The 25,920-nt window shown below is 33.3% G+C and overlaps 1 protein-coding gene across 1 annotated transcript in view; it reads right to left on the reverse strand.

The window, feature by feature from the left end:
* Positions 1-291: 291 nt before the first annotated feature.
* LOC150099524 (rap1 GTPase-GDP dissociation stimulator 1-like) overlaps positions 292-25,920 on the reverse strand; it is a 252,559-nt gene continuing 226,930 nt past the window's right edge. Inside the window, exons 12-13 of the mRNA XM_090403451.1 lie at positions 17,849-17,977; positions 292-437 (exon numbers count right to left, since the gene is read on the reverse strand). Of these exons, the coding sequence (XP_090259577.1) occupies positions 292-437; positions 17,849-17,977 (275 nt within the window). The remainder of the gene's footprint in view (positions 438-17,848; positions 17,978-25,920) is intronic.

Below are 25,920 nucleotides of genomic sequence, written 5' to 3' on the forward strand. Positions count from 1 at the left end.
CTGTTGTAAATATTACACCACGCTCTCATCCATATACATATAAAAAAAGAAGAGGGGGGGGAGCTGTTCAGCTTTACCTGAGTTGCAAAATTCAACATAGAAAACTTTAAATATTCCAACAACTCAATGATCTTTCCTTTACATGCATAACACATATGAATTCACATAAAAAAATGGAAGAAACCATGCTGTAGACCATATCATATCACACAAACTTTGTTCCACTTAAAACCAGCCTTGACAGAGAAATAATGCATGGCTGGCATATGAAAGAGAAATATTGGAAGATCTTCAAACATTCGATACTTGTTTTCCAGGAGCATCCAAAACTGCAAGAAGGTCTTTAGCCTTCTGCTTAATGTCTTCATCATTATCTTCACAAAGAGGATTGACAGCAGTTCGAAATTCAGCAGTAATCATCTCGGCTTTCAAGATTGCTGAAAGAAAGTTAGTGAAATGAAATATATATTGTAAAACTATGTATTACATTATTAATTTAAATATATCAATATTTTATATGTTTGATATAATCAGCAAAATAACTGGAGTTTTTTTTTCTCCCTCCCTGATGTGATGCAGCATTATTCTACAATAGATGGGTGAATGCACCCATGAAGGCAAGTGAGTGTGAGAATTACCAACAAATGCAGAATCTAACCTCATTCTCATTCAATCAAGAAAATACATTGAATAGGTTAGTCAAATTGAGTATGTAAAGGTGGCTGGGAACCTAAAGGAATGCTACAGTTTCTATATACTAATGCCACAAGTATCAGGAACAAAAGGAATGACTTTTTGGCATTGGTCAGTGCAACTGCCGAAAAGTTATAGGCATTAGTGAGACCTGGCTAACAGCAGATGATGTAGTTAAATGGATAGAATGTGAAGGTTTTAGTATTTTCAGGGAGGATAGAGAAGGAAGGATGGGGGAGGAGTTCTGCTAATGATAGTAGATGAACTGCAGCCAAAACGAATAGGAGACAGGCAGGAAGGTGGCTGTTCATTTGAAGCAGTCTAGTGTAAGATTGAGAGCAATAAGACAAAATATATGGATGGTTGCTGCTATAGGCCAGGAGGTTCCAGGGATGATCTGGAAGATATGCATCAGGAAATTAGTACAATGTGTTGTAATCCCCAATTATTATTATGGGGATTTCAACTATGGAAATATAGATTGGAAGGAAGATACATCACATGGTAGGAAGGAAACAATTTATGCACATAATGAGAGTTAATTACTTGAGGCAGCATGTGATAGAGTGGACTTGGGGTGTGAGAGAGAGAGAGAGAGAGTATTTGACCTGGTCAGAAATCAGAAGAGCTATCCATAACCAAGGTGGCAACATTGTCTCTGATTGGGAAAAGTGATCGTGCAGTCTTGACTTGAGAGATTGTAAAACATGAAGAATATTCTGTCAAGAAGGGATATATGTGGAACTACAAGGCAGGAGATTATGAGAAACTTAAGAAGCTTGAAGCTTCATGGCATGAAAACCTGCAAGGGAAGGATGTTAGTAGTGTATGGGAGATAGTTAAGGGGCAACTAGAGTAAACAATATCAAATTGTTTACAATTTGATATTATAAACAATATCAAATTGTATACTCAAGGTCAGGAGGATTAATCAGGTAGGAGTTAAAGGCATGAGTAGTATCATTAAGCATAAGCCGCAGGAAAAGAAAATTGTGGAAGGTATATAAGGAAAAAGGTGACCACATGGTAAGGAAAGCAAAATCAGATTAGAAGAAGAAACTAGCCAAAGAGGTAAAAGGAAAATCACTATAGAAGAATAATCTTAATGAGCGCTGATGGTGATGAGGGTGACAGACAAAGTAGTTGAGTTATTGAGTGCCCACTTTGCAAGGGTATATCATCCAAGTCAGGTTACTGCTGAAATATGCGACAGAGATTGACATGGAAACAGAGGTGGACGAATTGGAGGTTCGGTTCTTAGAATATTGTAGAATCTCAATGTAAATATGATTAGGTGGGATTAGATGGGATATCAGCTTGCATTTTACAATGTGCAAGGGAAATGCCTCTGACTAGGTTCTTTAATTTAAGTCTGAGTTCTGGGAGATAAATCAGTATCTCAGAATTGGTGGTAAAAGTGCTGGAAAAGTTGGTCAACATGCAAATTCAGGAATGGGTGCATAAGAATATGATACTCTATGAAGGGCAGCATGGCTTTGTAAAGGGTCGGTCATGCCTTAGTAATCTACTAATATTTTATAATAGACTGACAGCTGAGTTGGATAAAGGAAATGGCTACATGATGATTCTGCTGAATTTTGCCAAAGCATTTGACAGAGTACCACAATATGGAACTCTGTTAGGCAAATTAGAACAAATTGGAATGGATATAACAGTGCTCATGTGGATAAGAGGATGGTTAATGGACAGATATCAAAAAGTAGTATATAGAGGAGCATTATCCTGGAGAAGGCAGGAAACTAATGAAAATGCAGAACAGTGTTCTATTTGGGTACAGCATTTCAGCAGTAGTAAGTAAGCAACAATGCAATGGATGGAGAAGTAGCTGTATGCTCCAGAAATTGATTTCTGCTTTTTGCCAGGCAAAAAACTGTTTGTTTGCCTTTACCTAAGAAATATACATTTTTATTTTACCATATCTTATGATTCAAATATAAAATTACATATACAATTAGAACTTGGAGAGGGGGAGGAGGACAAAAACAAACACACAGAGAAACATCAGGACTAAGACATGAAAAAATAGTTTTTATTTACATATACAGTATTTTGATTAAAATCCCAAAACAATAACATCAAGTTATGACTTACTTGTTAACTTAGCAGATAATGTTGTTGGAAGTTTATTTTTCACTTGGTTAGACTACAATAAATTTAGTTTAATTCTTTATCCAAGTGAGCAAACAAAGTTTGCACCTGAAAATATCTTCAGGACCGAGGTAAGGTAGTGCAACACCAGGCAACTCCGAGCAAAGGTGGACAAAGCTCTCATCACTCCTTGTCTCAGTATCTCCCATAATGCAAAGCACATCTCCTTGCAGACATGTATACTGCTATGCATTAAGGGAAGGGCCACTACCCAGACTGGTTTCAACCTTTATTGAGGTCTCGTCAGTGGGAGGCAGACACAAACATGGAGATCTCCACATTTGGGTCTGCCTTTGCTCGGTCCACCTGGGTCCACCTTTGCTCGGAGTTGCCTGGTGTTGCACTACCTTACCTCAGTCCTGAAGATATTTTCAGGCGCAAACTTTGTTATCTTACACTTGGATAAAGGATTAAACTAAATTTATTATTGCAGATAATGGTGGATATCTAGCAAACACAGGATTGCCTGCTTACTTCCACCACTCATATAAATTTACTTCTTTTGTATATTAAATGAACAGCTGATATTTTGTGGAATATCAACAAAAAATAGTGTGAAAGTTCCAGAACAGCAGAAGCTGCTTTCTGGAGCCTTTCCTGTCAATCACAGAAGGATTATTATTATTTAAAACTAAAGTAACAAGTGAAGATCCAATGCAAACAAAGGAACCCTTCATAGGAAAACACCAAAGAGGAAATAGAAAAACATAAGACATCCAAAAGAACTTGCATCCAGATGAGATCATTGAAAAGAAGAATAAATCATTAATAATAATAAAATGAAGATAAACAGAATAAAAAAAATATGAGCTTTATTAAAAGGAACAAAATCTAAAAGAAGAAACGATAAAGGAATTACAGACAGTTGTGGATTGTCAAATGAAGACACTTCTGACTCAAAAGGATTCACAGACTATAAGAAACTATCACATGTGCTAACAAACAGAGAGAGAGAGAGAGAGAGAGATGTAACTGAAGAAAAAAATAAAGTGCACTGATGCAAAGTTCTCTCAGTATGAATACCATCCACATGAAAATACAGTTTCCAAATCCAGAATAGCAATCACGAAATTGAAATAATGGCAAGCAACTTCCAAAATCTAGAAAAAAAATTTAAAGCTTTACAAGAAGAAGGATACAGCTCCTTCACAAATTGAGGACATCATTAGATTCATCCAAAATCTAGAAATTAAGGATTTGCCAGTTATGCCATATGGAAAATTCTGAGGATATAAAGAATTTTAACATATAGATACCTGCTGTTGTCTTAATGGAGCTTTGGAAGGCCTAGGAGAAATATTGGTAAGTTTAATAAATGAATTCTTCTTCTTTTTCTCCTTTCTACATATTAGGCCTACTGGCCTGTTACAGAGCTATCTTAAGCCCTTATAAGTCGTACCCATCCCGATAAGGTGACTGGCCCTAAGCCTCCTGGTATATTCTATGGCTGTAGCTGCGTGTGTTCACAGGGCTAGTTTGCTTACTTGCAGGAGGAAAAACCCCAGATAAACTGAGGAGAAAACCCTGCTGTCCATGCTCAAGACCAGCTAACTTGGCTATGTCTGAGAAAGATCCTTAAGCTCCTCATGTCGGTGATGGGAATTGAGCACAGGACATTCCTTTCTCAGGCATATGGTTGCGAGGAGCATAGCCACTAGGCTAACCGTGCAGACATAAATGAATTCTATTTTTGATTATTATATATTAATATGATTAGTGATTCTTTCCCTTCTAATGGTAACGCTTCATTTTCTCATATTAAATTTATCAGTTTAGTTTATATGCCTCTGTAGTTAATTTACTATCACCATGCTTTGATGAGTTTGGCTACTATTCTATCAGTACCTGGTGCTTGTTGTTTCTGAGATTCTTCTTCTTCTTTGGTTTGTGAAGGTTTAAATATTTCTAGGTGACAAGTATGATAAGTTTTCTGTTCGAAAGTCTCAGTTGGTTCATTGCAGTACCCTCTCCACTTGTTTGCTATTTCATCTCTAGTAGCTAGTGTATGTCCATTGCTATTGTTGATTATTATTATTTTTTTTTTAAACCTATTTTTTGCTAATTTGGTAGAAGAATTTTCTTTAGTTATTTTTTTAATCTGTTTATATAAAATTTTTATTTTTTGCTGTTTGATTATTTTATGCTTTCTTACTGCTCTTTGTATCTCTGAGTAACATGAATGAATAAAATGAATCAAATGAATAAAATTATTTAGCCAATTACTTTTTTTTTTTTAAATCTTTTTCTTTGCAGCCATTTTACATTCTTCATTAAACCATTTTTTTTCATTGTATTTTACTTTGAATTCCAACAGAGTTTTCTGCTGTTATTTTCATTGTCTTTCAGCTGCTATATTTCAATTTTTGTTTTAATTCAATTTTATATCCTCTTCTCTCCTCTGATTTATATTAATTTGTTAAATAATCATTTGATTTGTAAGTGTTCAGAAATATTCACTGTTTATTTTGACCCTAATTAGAAAGTCATATTTTTTCCATTAATATTTGTGCCTTCATGCAGGATTTGGCCTCCAATGAATTTTTGTTATATCCATAAGTAAAATTTTTTGATGATTAGTTTCAGTTTTTCATAGAATTCATCTTTTATTTTCTCTTCTACAACTTTGTGGGTGCATGTTCATTAATAAAAGTTATTTTAAACCATTCTTTCATTAAAAAAATTCAAATTCATTCATAGATGACCACAATTTATTCCTGATAATGAAACCTGTTCCAAGTTCATGTTTATCTGTGTTGTTTCCACCATAAATTAGTCAAGGGTTGTCTTTCTTCAAATTATCCTTATCCAACTTGTCTTTTGTATTGTTTGTTACTATAACCATTTCATATCTATTTAATTCATGCTGAGTTCCTGATATGCTCTAGTTCCATAATCCTTCTCAAATTCCTCGATCCTATTTAAAATCCATTATTTCCAGGCTTGTATCGATATCCAGTAAAGATTACTTGATACATATTTTGTGACCAGCAGATCTTTTACAAGATAGAGTTGTAGGTTGCATGCTTGACTCTCATCCTAAAAACCTGGAAGTGACTTCATCTGATTCCTCCCACAAGATGTGTCTGGCTTAGAAGGCTCAATGCTGCCACTGATATAACTCGTAAGATCATAAATATATGCAACTTTCTCCATCACTAACTCAAGGTGAGGAGATCACTAAGCAGGGGGCTCTGATGATTAATTGAGTTAAATTTAAATTTTCAGGGCACTAACAAATATTTTTAAAGTAGAAGCAGAACTTAAAACACTTTGCTTGTGGGTACAGTGAACTGAAAGGAGGAATTTCAAATCTTCTTTACACTGTAACAGAAATACAAAAGAATATGTTGAAACTGATATTTCTATAGTAATTAAAGAACATCTTTTGGAGATTGATTCAAGATTAAATGAATATATTACTCCAACTGATGCTAGTAAAGTGTGGAAAAAGAACCTGTGTACTTTTAAAAAGAACAAACAAAAGAAACTATTACAAATGAATGAATAAGAAATGAACTCACTAACTAAACCTTGCTGTGACACTGCCTTGAAAGACTTTTTTTGATACTATAAATTTTTGGATTGATGAAATGAGTATTCACAAGTATCTGAAAAGAAGCAGCGATTCTTAATGCCTTTCATTATGACATATAAGTGTGAAACTGGCTGCTCAAGTTTTTTTTTTTTTTAATTTAAAATACAGAACCAGATTTTATGAATGACACAAAGTAAGTGCATAATAAATAAGATGTACTGATTTAATGAAGATTAAAAATTGAATTCCTTTTATTCATTTTTACTGTTAATAAAAGTCTACTTATTTAATTTCGAAAACCACACACACAAGGGAAATACAAAAATTTATGCTGAAACAGACTCTAGCTACATAAAATTTGGGAAATACTGATGTAGTGCAAATGTTATCCTCATAGTCCTATAATAATAATATTATTATTATTATATGGACACCTCCATGGAGCCCGAAGATTCATCGTGAGAGACCCAATTTATCCACACAATCTATCATATTTCTCCTTGAACATACTAACAGACAAAGCACTCACAACTGACTCTGGAAACCCATTCCATTCATTCACAACTCTCCAAGCAAAAAATCTGGTCCTCACACCACCAGTAACCACACCTTTGTTCAACTTTCTGGGATAACCCCTTGTTCTGGTCCCTCTAGCCAAATGTTTCAGCATTTGCACAGTAGCTTCAGCACAGTAATCCAGATATGGGCATATCAAGGCTTATAAAGAGGAATAACGACTTCCTTATTTTTACTTGTTAATGTGTTCGTCAGTGCTCAAGTAATCTTATGCCCTAAAGCTCTAGCTTCATCCATTTCCTGGGGTACAGTGCTATCAATGTGATACATGGCTCTATTTATCCCAAAATGCATAACTTTACATTTCTTGACATTAAACTGACACCCATTCACTTTTATACATACTGACAGCCTATTTAAATTGTCCTGCAAGCTATCCACATGACCATCAGCATTCATTAAGGTTAATCTTCCATAGTCCTCCTTCCGCTTACTTGCCACATAATGAAAGAACTTTTTGGGATTTCCTTTTGCCTGCTCAGCTAGATTCTTCTCATAATTTTATTTTGTCTTCCCTGCCATGTTGATCACCTTTCTTTCCTTGAGCCTTGTACTGTTCATGAGTTTGCTGGTTATCTTTCTCTTTATATACCCTCCACAGCATTTTCTTTTGCAGCCCATGCTTAATGATATTACTCTTCCATCGAAATCTTACCTGATTAATCCTGCTTACTCTAGGTATATAATTTAGTACTGCTTCCACTAGATGACCCTTAACAATATCCCATGCACTACTCTACTAACATCCTTACCCTGCAGTGTCTTATGCCATGGTAGAGATTTAAGCTTCTTCCTAAGCATGTCATAATCACCTGCCTTGTAGTTCAACAAATACCCCTACTTTATAGAATATTCCTCATGTTTTACAATCTCCCAAGTCAACAGCATGGTCACTTTCACCAATTGGAAGTGCCACCTGGGTCATGGCTTCATCTGATCCTGTGACCAGGTCCAATACTCTCCCACCCCTAGTTCCCTCCATCACATGGTGCCTTAAGTAATCATCTCTTAGCTGGTATATAAATTCTATATCCTCCCTGCCATGTGATCTCTCCTCCTTCCAGTCTATTTCTTCATAGTTGAAGTCCCCCATAATAATCACTCAACCTGTACTCATTGTACTAATTTGGCGATGCTTGTCTTCCAGATCATCTGTGGAACTTCCTTTTGTTAAATTGTGAATGAAGATATTTTATATATTATAATACTTCATTCATATTTAACATAATTCACCATGTCATAAGCAAGGCTTGTAAATATTATTTGTTATTAATTAATTATATAATCTTAGGATATGTATTTGTAATAAAAAAGACTATATATAAAAATGACATTCAATTTACTTACTTAATTCTATAAGCTTTATTATAAGAAATTGTGTGTATATAAATTTAAATGTACCTTATGTGAACCATGATATATATTTTTTGTTATTTCTATAAGTAAAGGTAATTTTATAGACTTCTACTGATGAGATTTGATTGGCTACTGACAGAGAAATGGAGTTTATTTTAATTTGCTCGTGTGGAGAGCATGAGCTACTGTGTATAAAGAGAAAAGCCAGTTGATATAAGCTAAACGAGTTAAAACCGGATTTTGGCGGGAAAAGGAGAACGTAGTTGATTGGAAAGAAAAAGTAAAGGGAGAAGCCCTGGAGACAGCATAGAGATCAGTAGTGAGTGGCAGAAGGGGAGTTGATATATGCCAAAAATCATCTAGGAAAAGACAAGGAATTAATGGGCATTTGGAATTACTTCTATATGAGTTCTGATACTTCAATAATTTCCTAATGGTTAGTGGAAGAAATAGTGCAGAACTGAAGTCAATACATAGAAGAAAATAAGGAATTAGTAGATAACTTAAACCAAGTGCATCAAGACTTGTGTATTTCTGTGTCTATAATTCAGTTATTGTAGTGGAAGATTTCTTTGAATTGTGTTGCCATAAAGTAAAAGTCAACCAGAATTTCATATGTGCCTATGCGAATTCGATGTGTAGAAGCAGTAATCCGGTAAGAGTTGTCCTTTCTATAACCTTTGAAGCTATAACAGTTAACTCTGTCGGATATATTTTGACCTTTACCGTGGTATTATGTCAATCAATGGTCGGATGTCAGTTGTACTGAAGTACTTTCCCCTCGAAGCAATAAGTGTTATGTTGTTCTATTAGGTGTTAGCTGACTGAGAAAGAATACAGTGTAGCCCAGGGCCGTGCCATGCAGTTGTGCGCCATACAAAGGCGCTTGAAGATGAGGGGCACCATTTCACCATGGGAAATAATAAAAAAAAATATATAAATTTTCTTATTCTTGAATTATATCGTACTATATAAATTACACACAAATTATAGTTAATGCAATAAAAATGAAATTTTAAATCAGTCAAATTATATGAATTCTTAATAATCTAACAACATTTTTAACTTAATACATTACCAGTTTTTTATAATTTGTTTGAAGTGAAACGTTATAAATATTACTACAGATTTTATTTCACAGAGTAAGCATCGACTCAGCAAAAATTGTACAAATATTCTCGATTGTTTATTATATTTTTAGTGGAAATTGTTAGTTTAAGACAAACCATGAATTCATTCTTACACTGTGCTTTGCCCAGTACCATCGACAGGATGTAGCATAGAGGCAGCCTGCCTCACGGTGCTGTTAATAAGGGCGCTCGTTCAGCCATATTACGGCAACAAGATATTTTACAAAAATACAGCATTTAGTTTACCAAATAAAAAAGGTGCTATTTCCCATTGACAGTGAAATATGTGCTTATTATATTTTATTAATAAAAAAATTATAGTCATACATACTAAAACTAAACATTTTAGAACCCACTTATTAGATACTTAAGGAAACAATCCATAAAGTATCATATGATGTGAAGTTTATAAACATTTATAGTCTATATATATATATATATATATATATATATATATATATATTAAATCATATTATGCATGAATTCTCCTACTGAAATTCCTATCGCCCCGAATTTCACATTGGAGTGATAACTCGCTCCCTGCAATAAACAATACGACATCCCCAACAGCCATTATACTGCAGAAACAGGAAAACCAATTAGCTTTATCATGTCACTGGATAAGGTTCACAGACATATGCAGACTGTGTAATATATTTCTCAACAAATAGTGCAATTACAGACAACTGGGAATATAAACACTAACTAATGAATCCCATCTTCCCTCCAACAGAAACAAGGAAAAACTATATGTTGCAGGTGCAACATATGGTTTTGCTTGACACTACCCTGTCATGAACGTGTTAAAACTAAGAAATATATAGTGAATGCATTTCAGATATTATGGAAATCGGCTTAAGAGAATTAGCATTTCAATTCAATTGTCAGCTTGTTTCGTTTGGATCGCCCAATCTTTAGTTAATACTGCACCAATCATATGCATTTTTTAATAGTTGCTTTTTTCTCTATTGGCCTACAATCGCGCACATCTTTCACTTCTCATTAGTAATTTGTCAAGGATTGTTCATTACATATCTCAAGTCTTAAATTACTGGTAATTTTTGCTTGATATAATGGGAAAGAAGATGACTCTATTTGGGTAGATAACTTTGATTGCACACAAGGAAACCACTTTAGAGGACAGAAGAAGTGATGGAGAATAAAAGCTTGTTGGTAAGTCATACCCATTTTCAGTTTTTTTGTTCTGAAAATGAAAATCCCCGCATATATCTCGCAGCACGCTTTTTTAGCTTTAATTTTGGGAAAAAAGTGCGAGTTATAGTCGAGTAAATACGGTAATTTTTTTTAGCTTTCAAATTGTTATTTCAAAAAAGTATGGATCATTGGTTCAAGACTGGATTTATAAAACGCACAAAAGAGAGAAATATAGCAGATATAGAAATAAGCAATTTCACTCCTCTCATTGATGATAAATTATTTTTATTAAGTAAAAATGTATAGTATCTTTATAAATTTTGTTCTATTAAAAATAAATCTTTTTTTTTTTTTGTTTAAATGTACATCTAAATTCAAATAAAACAGACATTTACAATGAAATATATTTTTATTTATTATTATTATTATTATTTTGATAAGAGTATTTTGAAAAGGTACTTGGTAATAATTTTTTATTTGTATGGAGTTTCCTCCCTTTTCTCTCGCATTCCTATTGGGGCGAGTTGAGCCTCCTGATGGGGGATTAAGTATTTATGGCTATAGATCCGTGTGTTCACGGGGACGGTTTGCCTGCTTGCAGGATGAAAAACCCCAGATAAACTGGAGGGGGAAAAAACCCTGCTGTCCACGCCTAAGACTGGCGTGGACAGCAGGGTTTTTTCACAACCATATCCCCAGGCATATGGTTGTGAAGCGCAAAGCCACTAGGCTAACCGCACAGACATGGTAATAATGAAAATTAAAGAAGGGGGTACACGGATATCTGAAGTTTCAGAAACATAGGTGTATATTACGATGTTCGTTTTCTTAAATTCTGCTTTGAATTTGGATAGACGAAATAGTGTCTATCCAAATATGCACTTCTTACATTGTTTTCAGCATCATTTCAAATTTGAATGTGAAACATATTGAGTGAATTCTGTGTTTAAGTGACTTTGATTTTAATTGTGTATTTGTTTTTGGATTTTTGATAGACAAATAAAATTTTAAAATAACAGTTTATAAATTATAAACATATTAATCAGCTGAGGGACCATAGCTAAATATCCCGTATGTATGCGGGGTACGCTATCAGCGCGTCAGGCTGATGTGGTCGAATTAAATTAATAAATATAGGTTATTTATGAGCTATAAAACTCTTTAGATGATCTAAGTTTGTTTACACATACTGCAATTGGCCCTTTCTTGATACTTTTTTGGTGTATTTTTGCATCATTTCATTTTGTGCGTTACAGTAAGAGTGTTACTGTGCAGTTGCCTTTTGTTTTATAAAATATATTTATTGTTGTTTAGTAAATTTTTTATGAATTTGAATAATTATTCACATAAAGTAAGTACATCTATTATATTTTTGCTAAGTTTGAAAATCAGTTAAATTGTTTCATTTTAGTTAATTATCTTATTTTGAAAAAAAAGATTTTTGTTATTTTGGGTAGACGTCTAGAAAATAAATAATTGTCAATAAGAGACTTATTTATATATTTGTTCTTGTTCTGGTTGGAAGACATTGGGGTCCTTTTACTAATTTCTTTAATAAATAATTTTAATATTCTTGAAATTTCTTAATTATTAAACAATTACCAGAATGTAAAAAATATTAAATAAATATCACTGAGAAATCAATCAGTCGCTAATATCTCTACATGTTAATTTTCAAAAAATACCTAAAATGTAAAACATCCGAAAAATCAAATTCAATAAAAAAAAAAAAAAATAGTCAGTCTTGGGCCATTCACCTTAAAAATAATAGTCGGTTAAGGGGTTAAAAAATAAGTTTAAGGGAAAATTTCAGAAATTATTTATTTTGGTGGACAACTTTCAACGCTCTTCTGATTTTAAAGTCTAACTAAGTGTTTTAACCCCTAGATGTTGGAAAAAAAGCCAAAGAAGTTATCTGGTGCACAAAACAGGAAAAGACAATTGCAATGAGTACAACTGGAACATAAATTGGCTGGATCGCTGAATAAATTTTTAACTTCAGGACCACATAAAAAACGAAGAGCAGAAAGTTCTGACGAAGCAAGTACTCCGTGTAGCTCTACTACAGAAAAAGAGAGGACACAAGATGACTATGAAGAAACAAATGTTACATGCGAAAATGAAACTGGCCTGACTGGACTGTCTACAGAAGTTGCAGCAAAAGAAACATTGGATTCCGATTCAGCGAAACATGAAACTTCAAATTTTACTTTAAATTTTAATGTTAATGATCCAAGAACTTGGCCGAATCATATAACTACCAAAGTTAGAGATTGTTTAGTTGAGCATTGCCCGCGTCAAGTAGTTAATAAAGAATTTCCCAAAGATGAATCTGGCCACAAGTTTTCCGATTCATACTATTATCGAACTTTAGCAAATGGAGAAAAACTTTTATGAAGTTATTTAGTTTATTCAGAATCGCGAAATTTGGTTTTCTGTTATTATTGCAAAATATTTGGTAGTTAAAATTCCCAACTTACCAACGAATACAGTTGTAACGATTGGCAACATTTGAGTCATATACTAAAAACACACGAGACAAGTTCCGCACACATTATAAACTGTTCAAAATACAGCGAACTTAAAATGTCGCTGATTAAGAAATGCACCATTGATTGCACACAACAACGATCATACGAAACTGAGAAAAAATATTGGCAATCTGTTATAGAACGGTTAATCTACATAATACAATATTTATCAAGACAGTATATAGCTTTTAGAGGTTCTTCACAAAAACTTTTTGAAAATGATAACGGCAATTTTTTAAAATTAGTAGAAACTGTCGCTAAATTTGATTCGATAATGGCAGAACACTTGCATCGCATCCAAACATCACAAAAAAGGATCATTGCTCATTATTTGGGTGATAAAATACAAAATGAAATCATCCGTATAATTTCTGAAGCTATAAAACAAAAAATTTTAGAAATGGTTAAAGAGGTGAAATATTATTCATTAATTCTTGACACTACTCCGGATATAAGCCACACAGAACAATTATCTACTGTTATTAGATTTGTTAATCAAAATAAAGATACAAATATAGCAGATAAGCTTATGATAACGGTTCAAATATGCGAGGGAAACATAATGGACTGCAGAAAAAAATCCTTGAAATAAATTCAAGGGCTTTTTTATTCCGTGTGCTGCTCATTCATTAAATTTGGTAGTTAATGATGCAGCGAAGATATCCTGTGAAACTGTAAATTTTTTTTGGATAATACAGGAATTATATAATTATTTTTCAATATCTGCCTATAAAAAATTATTTAAAATTATTTCTGACCATGATTTTTTTTTTTTTTTCCAAGTGAAAAACATTTTTCTTTCTATTTATTTTGTCTTTGGGTCTAAAAAAGCAAGAGTATCAAGTATTTTTTTGAAAAATACATTTCAGGATAGGAATTCTGAAATGATTAATTTTCAATGAATCATTTCAGAATTGGAATCATTCGCCACGTAATATGGGGTATGAAAGCCAAGAAAGTTAGTGATTCCAGTTGAAATCACTAGGGCAGAAAGGGTTTTAAAAAAACATATTCGTGTTTTTAATTTGAAACCACTTTCTGCTACTAGGCAGGAAAGTAAAGTAGAAGCAATAAAGCCACTTAAAAATAATATCAAGGAAATTTACCAGGTTCTTTTTGATATTACGGAAGATGAAACTAAAGATATCGATTCTAGAGTTCAGGCAAACAACTTAATTTCAATGATTTATTCGTTTAAATTTATTTGCTCTCTTCATGTTTGGTACAAAATCTAAAGTCTCGTAAATGTTGCAAGCAAAATAATGCAGAATCCGACATTTGATATAGGAAAAATTACAAAAAATCTTGATTGTTATACAAGAATTAAATAGTCGCCGAACAGACCAATATTTTGAAAATATTATTAGAACTGCAAAAGAAGTAGCAAGCGATCTTAATATTGATCCTATTTTTCCAGACATTCGCAAAAGAACAAAAACAAAAATGTTTGGTTACAAAGCATCAGATGAGACAATGCATGATCCTAAACAAAATTTTTAAATAAATTTTTTCTTCGCAATTTTAGACAACAATAACTTCAGTCACGGAAAGTTTTTCATACTCTTAAAACAACATAGTGAGGACTTTAAAGTTATAAGAGACATTAGCAAATCAAAAGATTGGAGCGATGAAGATTTAATGAAACATTGTAAAGATTTGCACTTAAAACTGAGCGACAATCAAGATTCCGACAATTGCGATATTGATGGTATGACTTTATTTAAGAAATTAAAAACTTTGCAATGTTTTATTAAAAAAGAGTCGTCTCCTCAGGATGTTTTAAATTATATATACGAAAAAATAAATTAACCGACATGTTTCTGAATACTGCGATTGTGATGCGTATTTATTTAACATTACCAACATCCGTAGCATCAGGGGAAAGAAGTTTTTCAAAAATGAAACTAGTAAAAAATTATTTGCAGTCAACAATGTCAGGAGATCGTCTAACGGATTTATAAATTATATCAATTGAAAATAATATTATGGATTCATTAGACATCAAAGATATTATTAAAAATTTTTGGCAGCTAAAGCAAGACTGATAAATATGTAAAATAAATCTACATTTATACTAATTGTTATATAATTAAAAGCATAACTCCAAATTATCTTTGTTATGTAATATTTCTTTTTATATTAAAATAAAAGTAATTTTTGTTTATATATATATATATATATTTTTTTTTTTTTTTATTATTAAAAATTCCTCATTAATGAATTTTTCAGTGATTACAATGTTCTACTACTGTTAAATAAAATTTATTTTTATGTATGCGTATAACTGTTTTGTAGTTTTAACAAAGTAAACTTTTTCACAATAATTTTTCATGGAAACTAATTTTATGGAGGCGCTGAAAAAAGTTTTGCACAAGGGCGCCTCCTACCCATGGCGCAGCACTGGTGTAGCCTGTCATAAGATTAGTCATTGTAACATTTGGAAGCTTAAACTTTTAAGAACTAATCTCAACTTGATTGATTGAGCATAAAGAACTGAGAAATGAATGTTCGATAGTTAATGGATTGTAATTATTCTGAATACTTTAAACTGAGCTACTACATTTATGATATGATTCATCCAATTGGATAGAGAGAACTATGTGAAAGAAATACTAAAGCTTTAGAATTAAGAAATGTCAACATTAGTCACAATCCACAAACCTAACTTAGAAGTTACTAATATCTAAATATGTATTCTTGTAAATTTTAATTGGACAACTTTTTGCAAATAGTTATACTTGTATGTTTATATTGTACCATTCCACATTAAAAGTTTTCTTATGTTGAATTAAACTTGGTGTTTGCCTAATTTTCTTTCATTGCACCGCTCATAAAATTAATCAGACCTTTGTGGAAGCCTTAAATGCTATTAACAACCTCGGCCTGAAAATAAAGTGATAATATAAATATAGTTGATGATTGATTCCTCTATATTATTTGGACTAATCTGAATATAGGGTTGCACAGTATAATATAAATTTCCTTATATTCAGAAGCATCAATCAACAAATAATGAAGAAGAAAAGAATTTAAAGAGGTAAAAATAAGTTTAACAAACCATCATAATTGGAACAGTCAGTTAAGTGGGACATTCCAACACTTTCCTAAAGCAACAACCAACTGCATATTTTGTCTTACTGGCCTTAATCTCACACCAGATTGCTTCAAATGAACAGCCACCCTCCTGCCAGTCTTCTATTCTTTTTTGGCTACAATTCATTTACTATCATCAGCAGTACTTCTCCCCCATCCTATCTTCTCTATCTTCCCTGAAAATACTAAACCCTTCACATTCAATCCCTGAAAATACATAATCTGCTGTTAGCCAAGTCTCACTAAAGCTTCTAATTTTTGGCAAGGTTGTAACAACCAATGCCCAAAACTCCTCCCTCTTGTTCCTTAGTAAATAGAAACTGCAGCATCCCTTTAGTCCCTGCCCCCCCCCACCCTTTAGTTCCCCTATTCTTTTTGAATTGACTATTATTCAATATTTTTTCTTGAGAGACTAGATTCCTCACTTGGTTATTCTTACACTCACTCACTCGCTTCATGGATGCCTTCACACAAACTCACTTGCTTCCACCCAAATTGCTTAAATATTTTTGAATTTACACTTCAGCAATCTTCCAGACACCTAACACCAAAACAATTTAGATGTAGTCCATCAGCATTGTACAAATCCTTCTTTTTGTCAAACAGAGACCACAGATCCACAAATTCTACATAATTTCCTTTGCACAATCTAGGTATAGACTCATTGGCTATCAACCCCCCCCCCCTCCTCCTCAGTTGGCCCCTTTCATAGTGTGGTAGGAGACTTACAATCTTCACCTTCTTTCTCTTCAATTTTGCCTCTTCTAACAACTCTTTACAACCTACCTCATAGAATACTTCTCGCCTCTCAAATCATTTGTACCAACCAAGACAATCATTTCCTTCAACTTACCTTTTTGCATCCGGATGGCGAGGCTAATATGAATTTTTGCACCCAGGACACATGATTTTGTCATACTTTTGTTAAATACTCCCCTGATCATTGAGTCACCATACATAATTTTCTCCATAACTTGTTTTTCTAGTTTGTTCGATCAGTCTTTATTACTCCTTTGGATCACCTTTCAGCCCTGCTTAGCTCTTGTCGCTTCTCCAATTTTTCAATTTCACAGTTTGCCCTATGAAAGATAACACATTTAAGCATGCTATTTCTTTATTAATGTCCATTTTATTCTCCTCTATTTCCATAACCACACATTTCATATTAATAACATCATTTTCCATCTTCCTGTCAGTATTTGTTGTGTTTTTGTCACCTAACAGGCACTCACTTTTGAAGCACTTAATATATACTCTCTCTCCAGTTTCAATTTCCTTCCATGTATTCTTTAATTTCTCAATAAATACATTTCACACACACACTGCACTGAATAAAATCCCGCAAATTCAAACTGCCAGACAATGTTGTCTTTGCTGCCATTGTTCATCGTGTTGGTGGCATGTCGACAATATGAACATGGCATAAAAATGTTATAAAGATACTAAATGTTCTAAGAACATGAAAATCTACACTAATACACTAATTTTCTAAGGAAAAAACAAAATAAAACATCACTAATTTTACACGAGTACTAAATTATATGACCAATCACAATATAACCTCATAATCAATCCTCATAATATTCACATATGGCAGAAAATTAACTTACCTGAGTTAGCTAGGACAGTTAGAAGGGTTAGAACATTTTGTAAAACTTCAGAAACAGAATTCTCAGATTTAAAATGTAGGTAAAGAGCTGGTATTAATCCGGTTTTCTGAAATTCTTGATCTGTGTCATCTACAAATAAATAAAAAAATAATCAACATGTAGTGAATTCTCCTTGATTGGTCAAAATTTGTAAATTTATGTAGTTATATATTTATTTTTGATATCGTATCTAAGCATTAAACATTGGAATAATACATTGACAATGGAAACAAAGCCTTATTGTCCCTGTACCCAAAAGGGCAATCTTAATAGAATGGTAATAACTACAGAGGTATTACTTTGCTATCAACCACAGTTAAAAGCTACAATATGATGATGATACTCAACAGAATAGAACCTTACTTAACACCACTTTTAAGAAAAAACCAAGCTGGATTTCTAAAAAAAAAAAAAAACGATGTACAATAGAACAAATACACTGCATAAGAAGAATCATAGAAGGTTCACGTGATAAAAATCTACCACTCATTTTAACCTTTATAGACTTCAAAAAAGTCTTTGACTCAATTAACAGAGAAGCAATGTTTAAAATACTCAGCTTCTATGGTCTACTCTCAAAACTCATACAAGCAATCTCAGCACCTTATAAAAATTACAATGCTATGGTAATCTTTAAAACAGAAACATCTGAATTCTTTCCGGTGACAACAGGAGTCCTGCAAGGTGATGTACTAGTATCTTATTTGTTCTTGGTATGCTTGGACTGCATCTTCCAGACCATCAACACAGAAGATCTTGGTTTTACCATTAGAACATCCACCCACACCATGCAAATGACTGATCTTAGCTTTGCTGACGATGTTGTACTTATTGATACAGAACCAACAAATGCACAAAAACATCTGAGTCTACTAGAGGCACAGGCTAAACTTATCAGTCTGCAGATCAACATCAAATAGTCCAAAGTATTCTCAATAGGTTATGAAAACCTTATACTTCATATCACCAACAGACCATTAAAAAGAGTAAAGGACTTTCAGTATCTTGGATCGCACATCAGCAATACAAAAGATATTAGAAAATTACTTAAATATAAAGAGCCAATAGGCTTCACTTCGGCAATGTAACATGTTACATTGCCGAAGTGAAGCCTATTGGCTCTTTATACTTAAGTAATTTATGGATGCACCTTTTTGACAACTCGTATAGCAAAGTATATATAAGTTCTTTTCGCTATAACCTCAGTATTATCTAGATCTACCTACTCACTGATGAGACCTCAATAAAGATTGAAACCGGTCTGGGTAGTGATCTTCCACCATAATGTATAACATCATACATCTCCTAGGAGATGTGCTTTACATTATGGGAAATACTAAGGATAGTGATCAGAACTTTACCTACCTTTGCTACGAGTTGCCCTAGTGTTGAACTATGTGCTTTAGCTTACGCTACAATCTGCCGAACCTTTTATAGTTTACTATATTCGGCATGAAACTCTTTGATTCCGATCTTTGAGTTTCTAATTCAGCTTTGAAATAATGTGGAATTTAATATCCCCTTAATTTAAATGATATTAGCAAATGATATTATAATGCTATGCATTATGGGACGGGTCACTACCCAGACCAGTTTTGATCATTTTTGCATGTATGTTATTATATATATATATTTATTTATATGTCTGTTAAAAATATATAAGTATCAGGAATTTTTGTATTTTATGTATTTCAATAAAAACCAAAATTGCTTCAAGAGCCACAGTGAATGACCTTGCGAGATCTGGCCACTGATATTATAATTCTGATTCTTCTTTCGTTTTCTCAAAAATTGAGATCAATGTTTTGGCTGCTCTAACTTCATTAGAGCAGTTTACCATGAAGAAAAAACAAGAACCTTTTACTAAAATCACTACTATAAATACATAAGCATGGTTGATATACAAAAACCTCATCATTAGCAGGTGATAAAAAGTTAGAGAGAGAGAGAGAGAGAGAGAGTAAACTGTTGTCTAGTAGAGTGCATACATGCAAAATATTCATAAGCAAAGCTTTGTAATGGAAAATGAAAATGTGAAAGAAAGCTGCAAGTATTCCATGCTTCTGCCTGTCCCCAAAGCATGGGTCATCAAAAATAGGCTGACCATATGTACCATTTTGAATGGGACAGTACTGTTTTCTTCATATTTCCAGGTCATCCCATCGTTTTAATAAAAATGTCAATTTTGTCCTGTTTTTAATAAAAACTATAAATATACTTTAATATTGGTCAATCATAAATCATTATTCATAGCCTATAATTGTATATCAATATCATGGATACCAGTAATTTGTATAACCATGGAGTCGCACTGCTTGATGCTAAATATTGATATCTGTAGTGATTTATTCAGAGAAAATAAAAAATACATGTTGGCAATACTTGCGTGCCTCAGATGCGCCATCTGTTCTGCTGTAGTGTTAGTTTTTGTTTTGCCTGTATACTAACCAGTGGCTTTGTTATTCAATGCCAGTGGTTTATTTATATTTTTTAAAGTTTGAAGTTTTATTGTTTAAAGCTTTAAGTCTATCCTTGTAATGTCAAAGAGGCAAAACTGCAGTTTTAATGATGATCTCCAGAAAAAATTCAAATTTATTAAACTGGACAAGCTGTGTAGTGATGGAACAAAAGTAGTATCCAACATTGTAATGTCCATTTTTCTGTTGCTCATGGAGGCAGAAGTGACATCAACCAACATCTACCTAGCCAGAAACATAAGGATGGCTGAAAAGACTCTGGCTTCAGTTAAAAACATAAGCTTGTTTATGGTGAGATGTGATGGTGATAGTGAAAAGCGAAAAAATTGCAGCAAGTGAAGCTCTTATTGCTTTTCATACTGTGCATCACAGCTAAAGTTTTTGCGCAAATGACTGCGTGTTGACATTGATAAATAAAATTTATGAACAAAAATTTTCTTCAGCACATACCAAATCAGAAGCAATAACTATCAACATTTTATCACCATACACATATTGGGTGAAGTAATAGAGGATTCGAATAAAACAAAAAGAATTACAGTCAGTTTAGATGTATCAAACTTTTTCCAATTATTGTGTGGTACTTTTTGCCAAATTGTGGCATTCAAGACAAAATTATAGACTATTTGCTTACCTGGTGAAACATTCGGCCAACAGTGTGTTATGCTGAAGGAAGTAAGTGACAAATTTGCCTTACAAAACAAAATTGTTGCTTTGTGTGCAGATAACACGAACACCAACTTCGTGGTTGCAAAAGACTTGGCAAAAATAATGTGCGACAAAAACTTGAAACTGAAGAGGCGATTATTGGTATTGGTTGTAGGGCACACATTATACACAATTGTCTCCAGGGTGCTGTCGACTGTTTACCAATTGATATTGAATGTTTTGCAGTCAAAGTACAAATACTTCAATATATACACAGTCAGAGTTGAAGAACTGAAAAACTTTTGTGACGTTGCAGGAAACAATTACGCTAAATTGTTAGAGCATGGAAATACAAGATTTTTGTCCTTGGGTCCATCAACTGACAGAATTTTAAGCATGTTTGATGGGCTTCGTTCTTACTTTCTTTCTCAAAAAAAAAAGCCCTGTTATTAGAAAGGGGGATGGTAAATCCCTTTATGTTTTTATAGCCGGGTACGAAACTTGGATCGAAATCCATAGAGTTTCATGCCGAAAAAATTTATTTATTGATTTACCATTCCCCTTTCTATTAACATATTCGCCAGTAAAATAGCCTTTTGGCTTATTAAATTAGTAATGCCCTGTTATGTTGAGATAATTGTTTGAAGATCGCTGTTTGAAATTGTGGTTGTCATTTGCAAGAGATCGAGTATCTATGTTCCAAATATACATTAGCTTAATTGAAAAAGATAATATTTCAGCTACAGAAGTGGCCATGAACATTGAAAATCTTGTAAACAATTTAGAGTCCAGAAAAAGTGAAGTGTTTGTAACTACTGATGTCAAAAAACAACTGAAAATGTTAGCAGATTCAGGAGAAATTAATGAGGCTAAGTTTTTTTAGGTAGTTGAGAATTTCTATGAAACCAGCTTAGAATATTAGACATATGAAGAGCCAAAGGCTTCAAAACAAAGTAGAAGTGCAGTTTAGGAAACACTGGGAAGTTCAAATGGGTGCTACTAAGGATGACACCTGAACGGAAAGAAATATAGGACAGCTTGAACAAGGAACTCACCACACGCACAGAAACAGAAGAAACTTGTGCATCCAATCAGTGGACCCTCATAAAATCTATAATTGTGAGGCAGTTGGATACGTGGAATAAAGAAAACATTTCCTGTAGATTGGCACAGATTTTTTCTGAAATGAGCGAAAAATGCCTAGACTTTCAAGACTTTTGTAATATTGTAGAGTTTATTCTTTGTTTTCCAGGAAGTACATCACCTGTTGAGAGAATATTCTCCATTATGAACAGTATGTGGTCAAAGGAGAAATCTAGATTAAGTGTTGAGAAAATGAGGGTTACATTAGTTGTAAGACAAAATTGTGTCATGGAGTGAAAAGTTTTATGATAAGGTGTTGAAAAACCGAAATTTGCTGGGTAAGATCACCTATACAGTCCTTCTCTACATCTATCTATCTAAATTTTTGTATGGGTTTTGTCACTGAAGAATAATGGTAAGCTCAATATGTTTATGTAATGAAACTTTTTTTATTGTCTTACTTTTTCATGAATACAGAATATTACATAACTCCCGTCCCATTTTTGCCATCCCAATGTCCCGTTTTTGTCTCAAGGAAATATGGTCAGCCTAATCAAAAAGCAAGACAGTGGAGGTGGTGAATAATAGTGATAAAAGATACAAAAATGCAATTACTGAAATGCAAGGTAGACAGAAGTGTAGTTGCAGGAGTGAATTATGTCAAGTGGAATGCAAATAATGGAAGAGTAAGTTTGAAGATAAGACATGATGCAGCAGAAAATGAGGAGAAAAGGTGATGCAGTAATAATGAAATAAATAGCACACTTAGGGTCTATATAAGACAAAGAGCAAGTCATGTGGCTCAAAAAAACATCTAGTCTAGGTGTAAAAATAGTCATAATTTAAAATTATGAATCTTTTTACAATTGCTCTTCTATGCTGGTATTTCATCAGTTTTGGTTTCGTAACCATGTATAATCGGCACTTGCAATGTGTCTGATAAGAAATAGATATTTATGTTAAAATACAGTGAGATGTATTGTTCTTACTGGATATCTGATAGTTGTAATCTCAATGTTCTTTATTGTAATTCACAACTGTTAAGTATACTATGATATTGTAATGACATTTTGTTTTTGCCAACGATGATAGAGTGTCAACTATTACTAATTTCTAGCTTGCTGCTTAGTTGAACAAGTGTGCATGCTCACTGAGGAGATTGATGGGCAACTGACAGAGCGCATTCACTACCCAGGTAATGGAGAAGAACAAGATAGAGAAAGGAAATATAACAACACAGACCAGAGAATTTTGTTTCAGGAAGTTTTTAAGAAAACATGACAGTCAGATTATATTAACAGAAGATTCCAAAAAGGAATTGTAACAAGGTGAATCCAATAAAATGGAAGAGATGAAGCTGTCAACAAGTAAACAGTGAATAAAAGGAGATATTAAATGATTTGTAAAGCTAGAAGAAAAAGAAGATAGCAGATATTATATTTCAATGTTCGAAGAAACACAAAGTGGAAATTTTCGTCTTCTGTCTCAAGGTATATAATTCTGAGTTGCATAAGTAAAGTTTCTATTTAGTAATTCATGGAAATATTTTGTCCAACGGTTTTTATGTGTTTCTTTGTTATCATGTCTTCTGGGTCTGCATATATCTAGCAGAGGCTTATATCATCTTCTAATTTGCTCAATATGTTATATGCTTGTCTAAGATTACATCATGATCATCAAATTCCTGCCATGTACCCTCAAGAGGTGTATAGGATATGACAGTACTACATGAAAAATTTACATCATTACTAACTTCCTATCTACAATTTTCCTCCAAATCAGTCTGTTACCTGTCAAGACTCCAACATTATCAGATCTTATATTTCTATCTTCTAAGGCACTTTTTACCGTATCAATCTACCTATATCTTGGTCTTCCTCTGGGTCTTTTTCCTGCCAACCTGGCAGAGAACACTTGTTTTGCTAATCTTTCCTTGCCCATTCTGTTTAAGGACCATACCACCTGAGATTAGTTCTGCTAACACATTCCTGGATGCTGACAATGTCAAGATTTTTAGTGGAACCTGTGGCATAGTAATTAAATAATAAAATTTTTCAAAATCTTATGCAAAAATACAACTCTTTATATAACAAGCAAAAGAAAAACTTTACCTCTGACAGTACATCTACAAATAAATGGATTGTAAACATTTCCGATCGCCCATTATCCACTGCTGAAACCAGTGCTTTAGCAAAGGGCCTTGATTTTGCTGTTATTCCTTCACGCATTCCTTATCTTGATTTCTTACATAATATAGAACGCAATCTATCAGGACTTCCTAGCGAAGATGCCAATAAACTACGTTTTGAAGTTGTGACTTCGTTATTGAAAAGCAAATTACCTCCATGCAATTTATCAAATGCTGAAATTAAAGGTCTAACTTCTTTAAGAAAAGATAATACAATATCCATTTCTAAGGCCAATAAAGGAAAAGCTATTGTAATCATGAATAAGACTGACTATGAGACAAAAGTATCCAGCCTATTAGAAGACACCACAACCTACCAAGAGAGATCATACGTAATCCTACTAATCCACAAATTAAACAACTAAATAAATTGCTTGATGAGGTTATAAGTTGGGATCCTAACTACGTGGATAAAATACGCATCTACTTTAGAAGAACTCCTCGTCTTTATGGACTCCCAAAAATCCATAAAGAAGGCTGTCCTGTACGACCTATCATAAATTGCATTGATTCTCCGGCTTATCGGATTGCAAAAGTATTATCACGCTTCTTCAGTGCTCTCACTGGTCATTCCGGATCCTATATAAAAAACTCAACAGATTTTCTTGAAAAAATCAAGGATATTAACATTACAGATTCTGAAATATTAGTCAGTTTTGACATCATTTCTCTGTTCACCAATATTCCATTAAAAAAAACAGTCAATTCTTTATATGAAGATTACCCTCCAGATATCGCAAGGATATTCGAATATGTCATCCACTCAGGTTATTTCAGTTGGAAAAACAAAATCTACAAACAAATTGAAGGTACTGCCATGGGTAGCCCTCTGTCTCCACCTTTGGCAAACTATTATTTGAAACAATTCGAAGATACTATGTTCTCATCCATTCATCCTCAAACATCTCTTTGGTACTGTTACGTTGATGATGTTTTTGCTGTTTGGCCACACACTGAAGATGAACTTTCCACCTTTCTACAACAGATAAATAACCTTCACCCACGCATCCAATTCACCATGGAAAAAGAAAGCTCTGGTACTTTACCATTTTTGGACATCCTCCTTACTAGAACATCTTCTAGTACTTTATCTACAAGTGTCTTTTGAAAACCCACATTTACTGGCAGATACATTCACAAAAAGTCTGTGCACCACATGTCTCAAAAATTTGGTATTCTTAAATCTCTAATTCATAGAGCATGTAAAGTTTGCTCTTCTCCAATAATCTTACAACAAGAACTTTCCATCATTAAAAAGTTAATGGAATCAAATGATTACAACTCCAATCAAATCAAACAGATACTTGACTCTTATGTTCCAACACCAACAGTTTCTTCAACAGTCTGCAGAGTTCCTATTCCATACATTCCAGGAATCTCAGAACCTATAGGTAGAATTCTGAAAAAGTATCAATTGATTCCAACATATATTCCTATCAACAAAATTTCTTCTTTATTACCTTCTACAAATTTTTTATCTTCTGGTCCCCAAAGGATAAACTGTCTTCTCTATCTTTGGCTGGCGTTTACCAAATACTTTGCGAATGTCTCTTATTTTGTACAAACTGGCCGTTCTTTGGAAAAAAGAATAAAAGAACATCAATATTATATTGATTATAACAAACCTCTGAAGTCTG

The sequence above is a fragment of the Typopeltis vanoorti genome, chromosome 14 (genome assembly GCF_054136105.1).
Source record: "Typopeltis vanoorti isolate ZY-2024b chromosome 14, IOZ_Tvanoo_1.0, whole genome shotgun sequence".
NCBI classification, from domain to species: domain Eukaryota; kingdom Metazoa; phylum Arthropoda; class Arachnida; order Uropygi; family Thelyphonidae; genus Typopeltis; species Typopeltis vanoorti.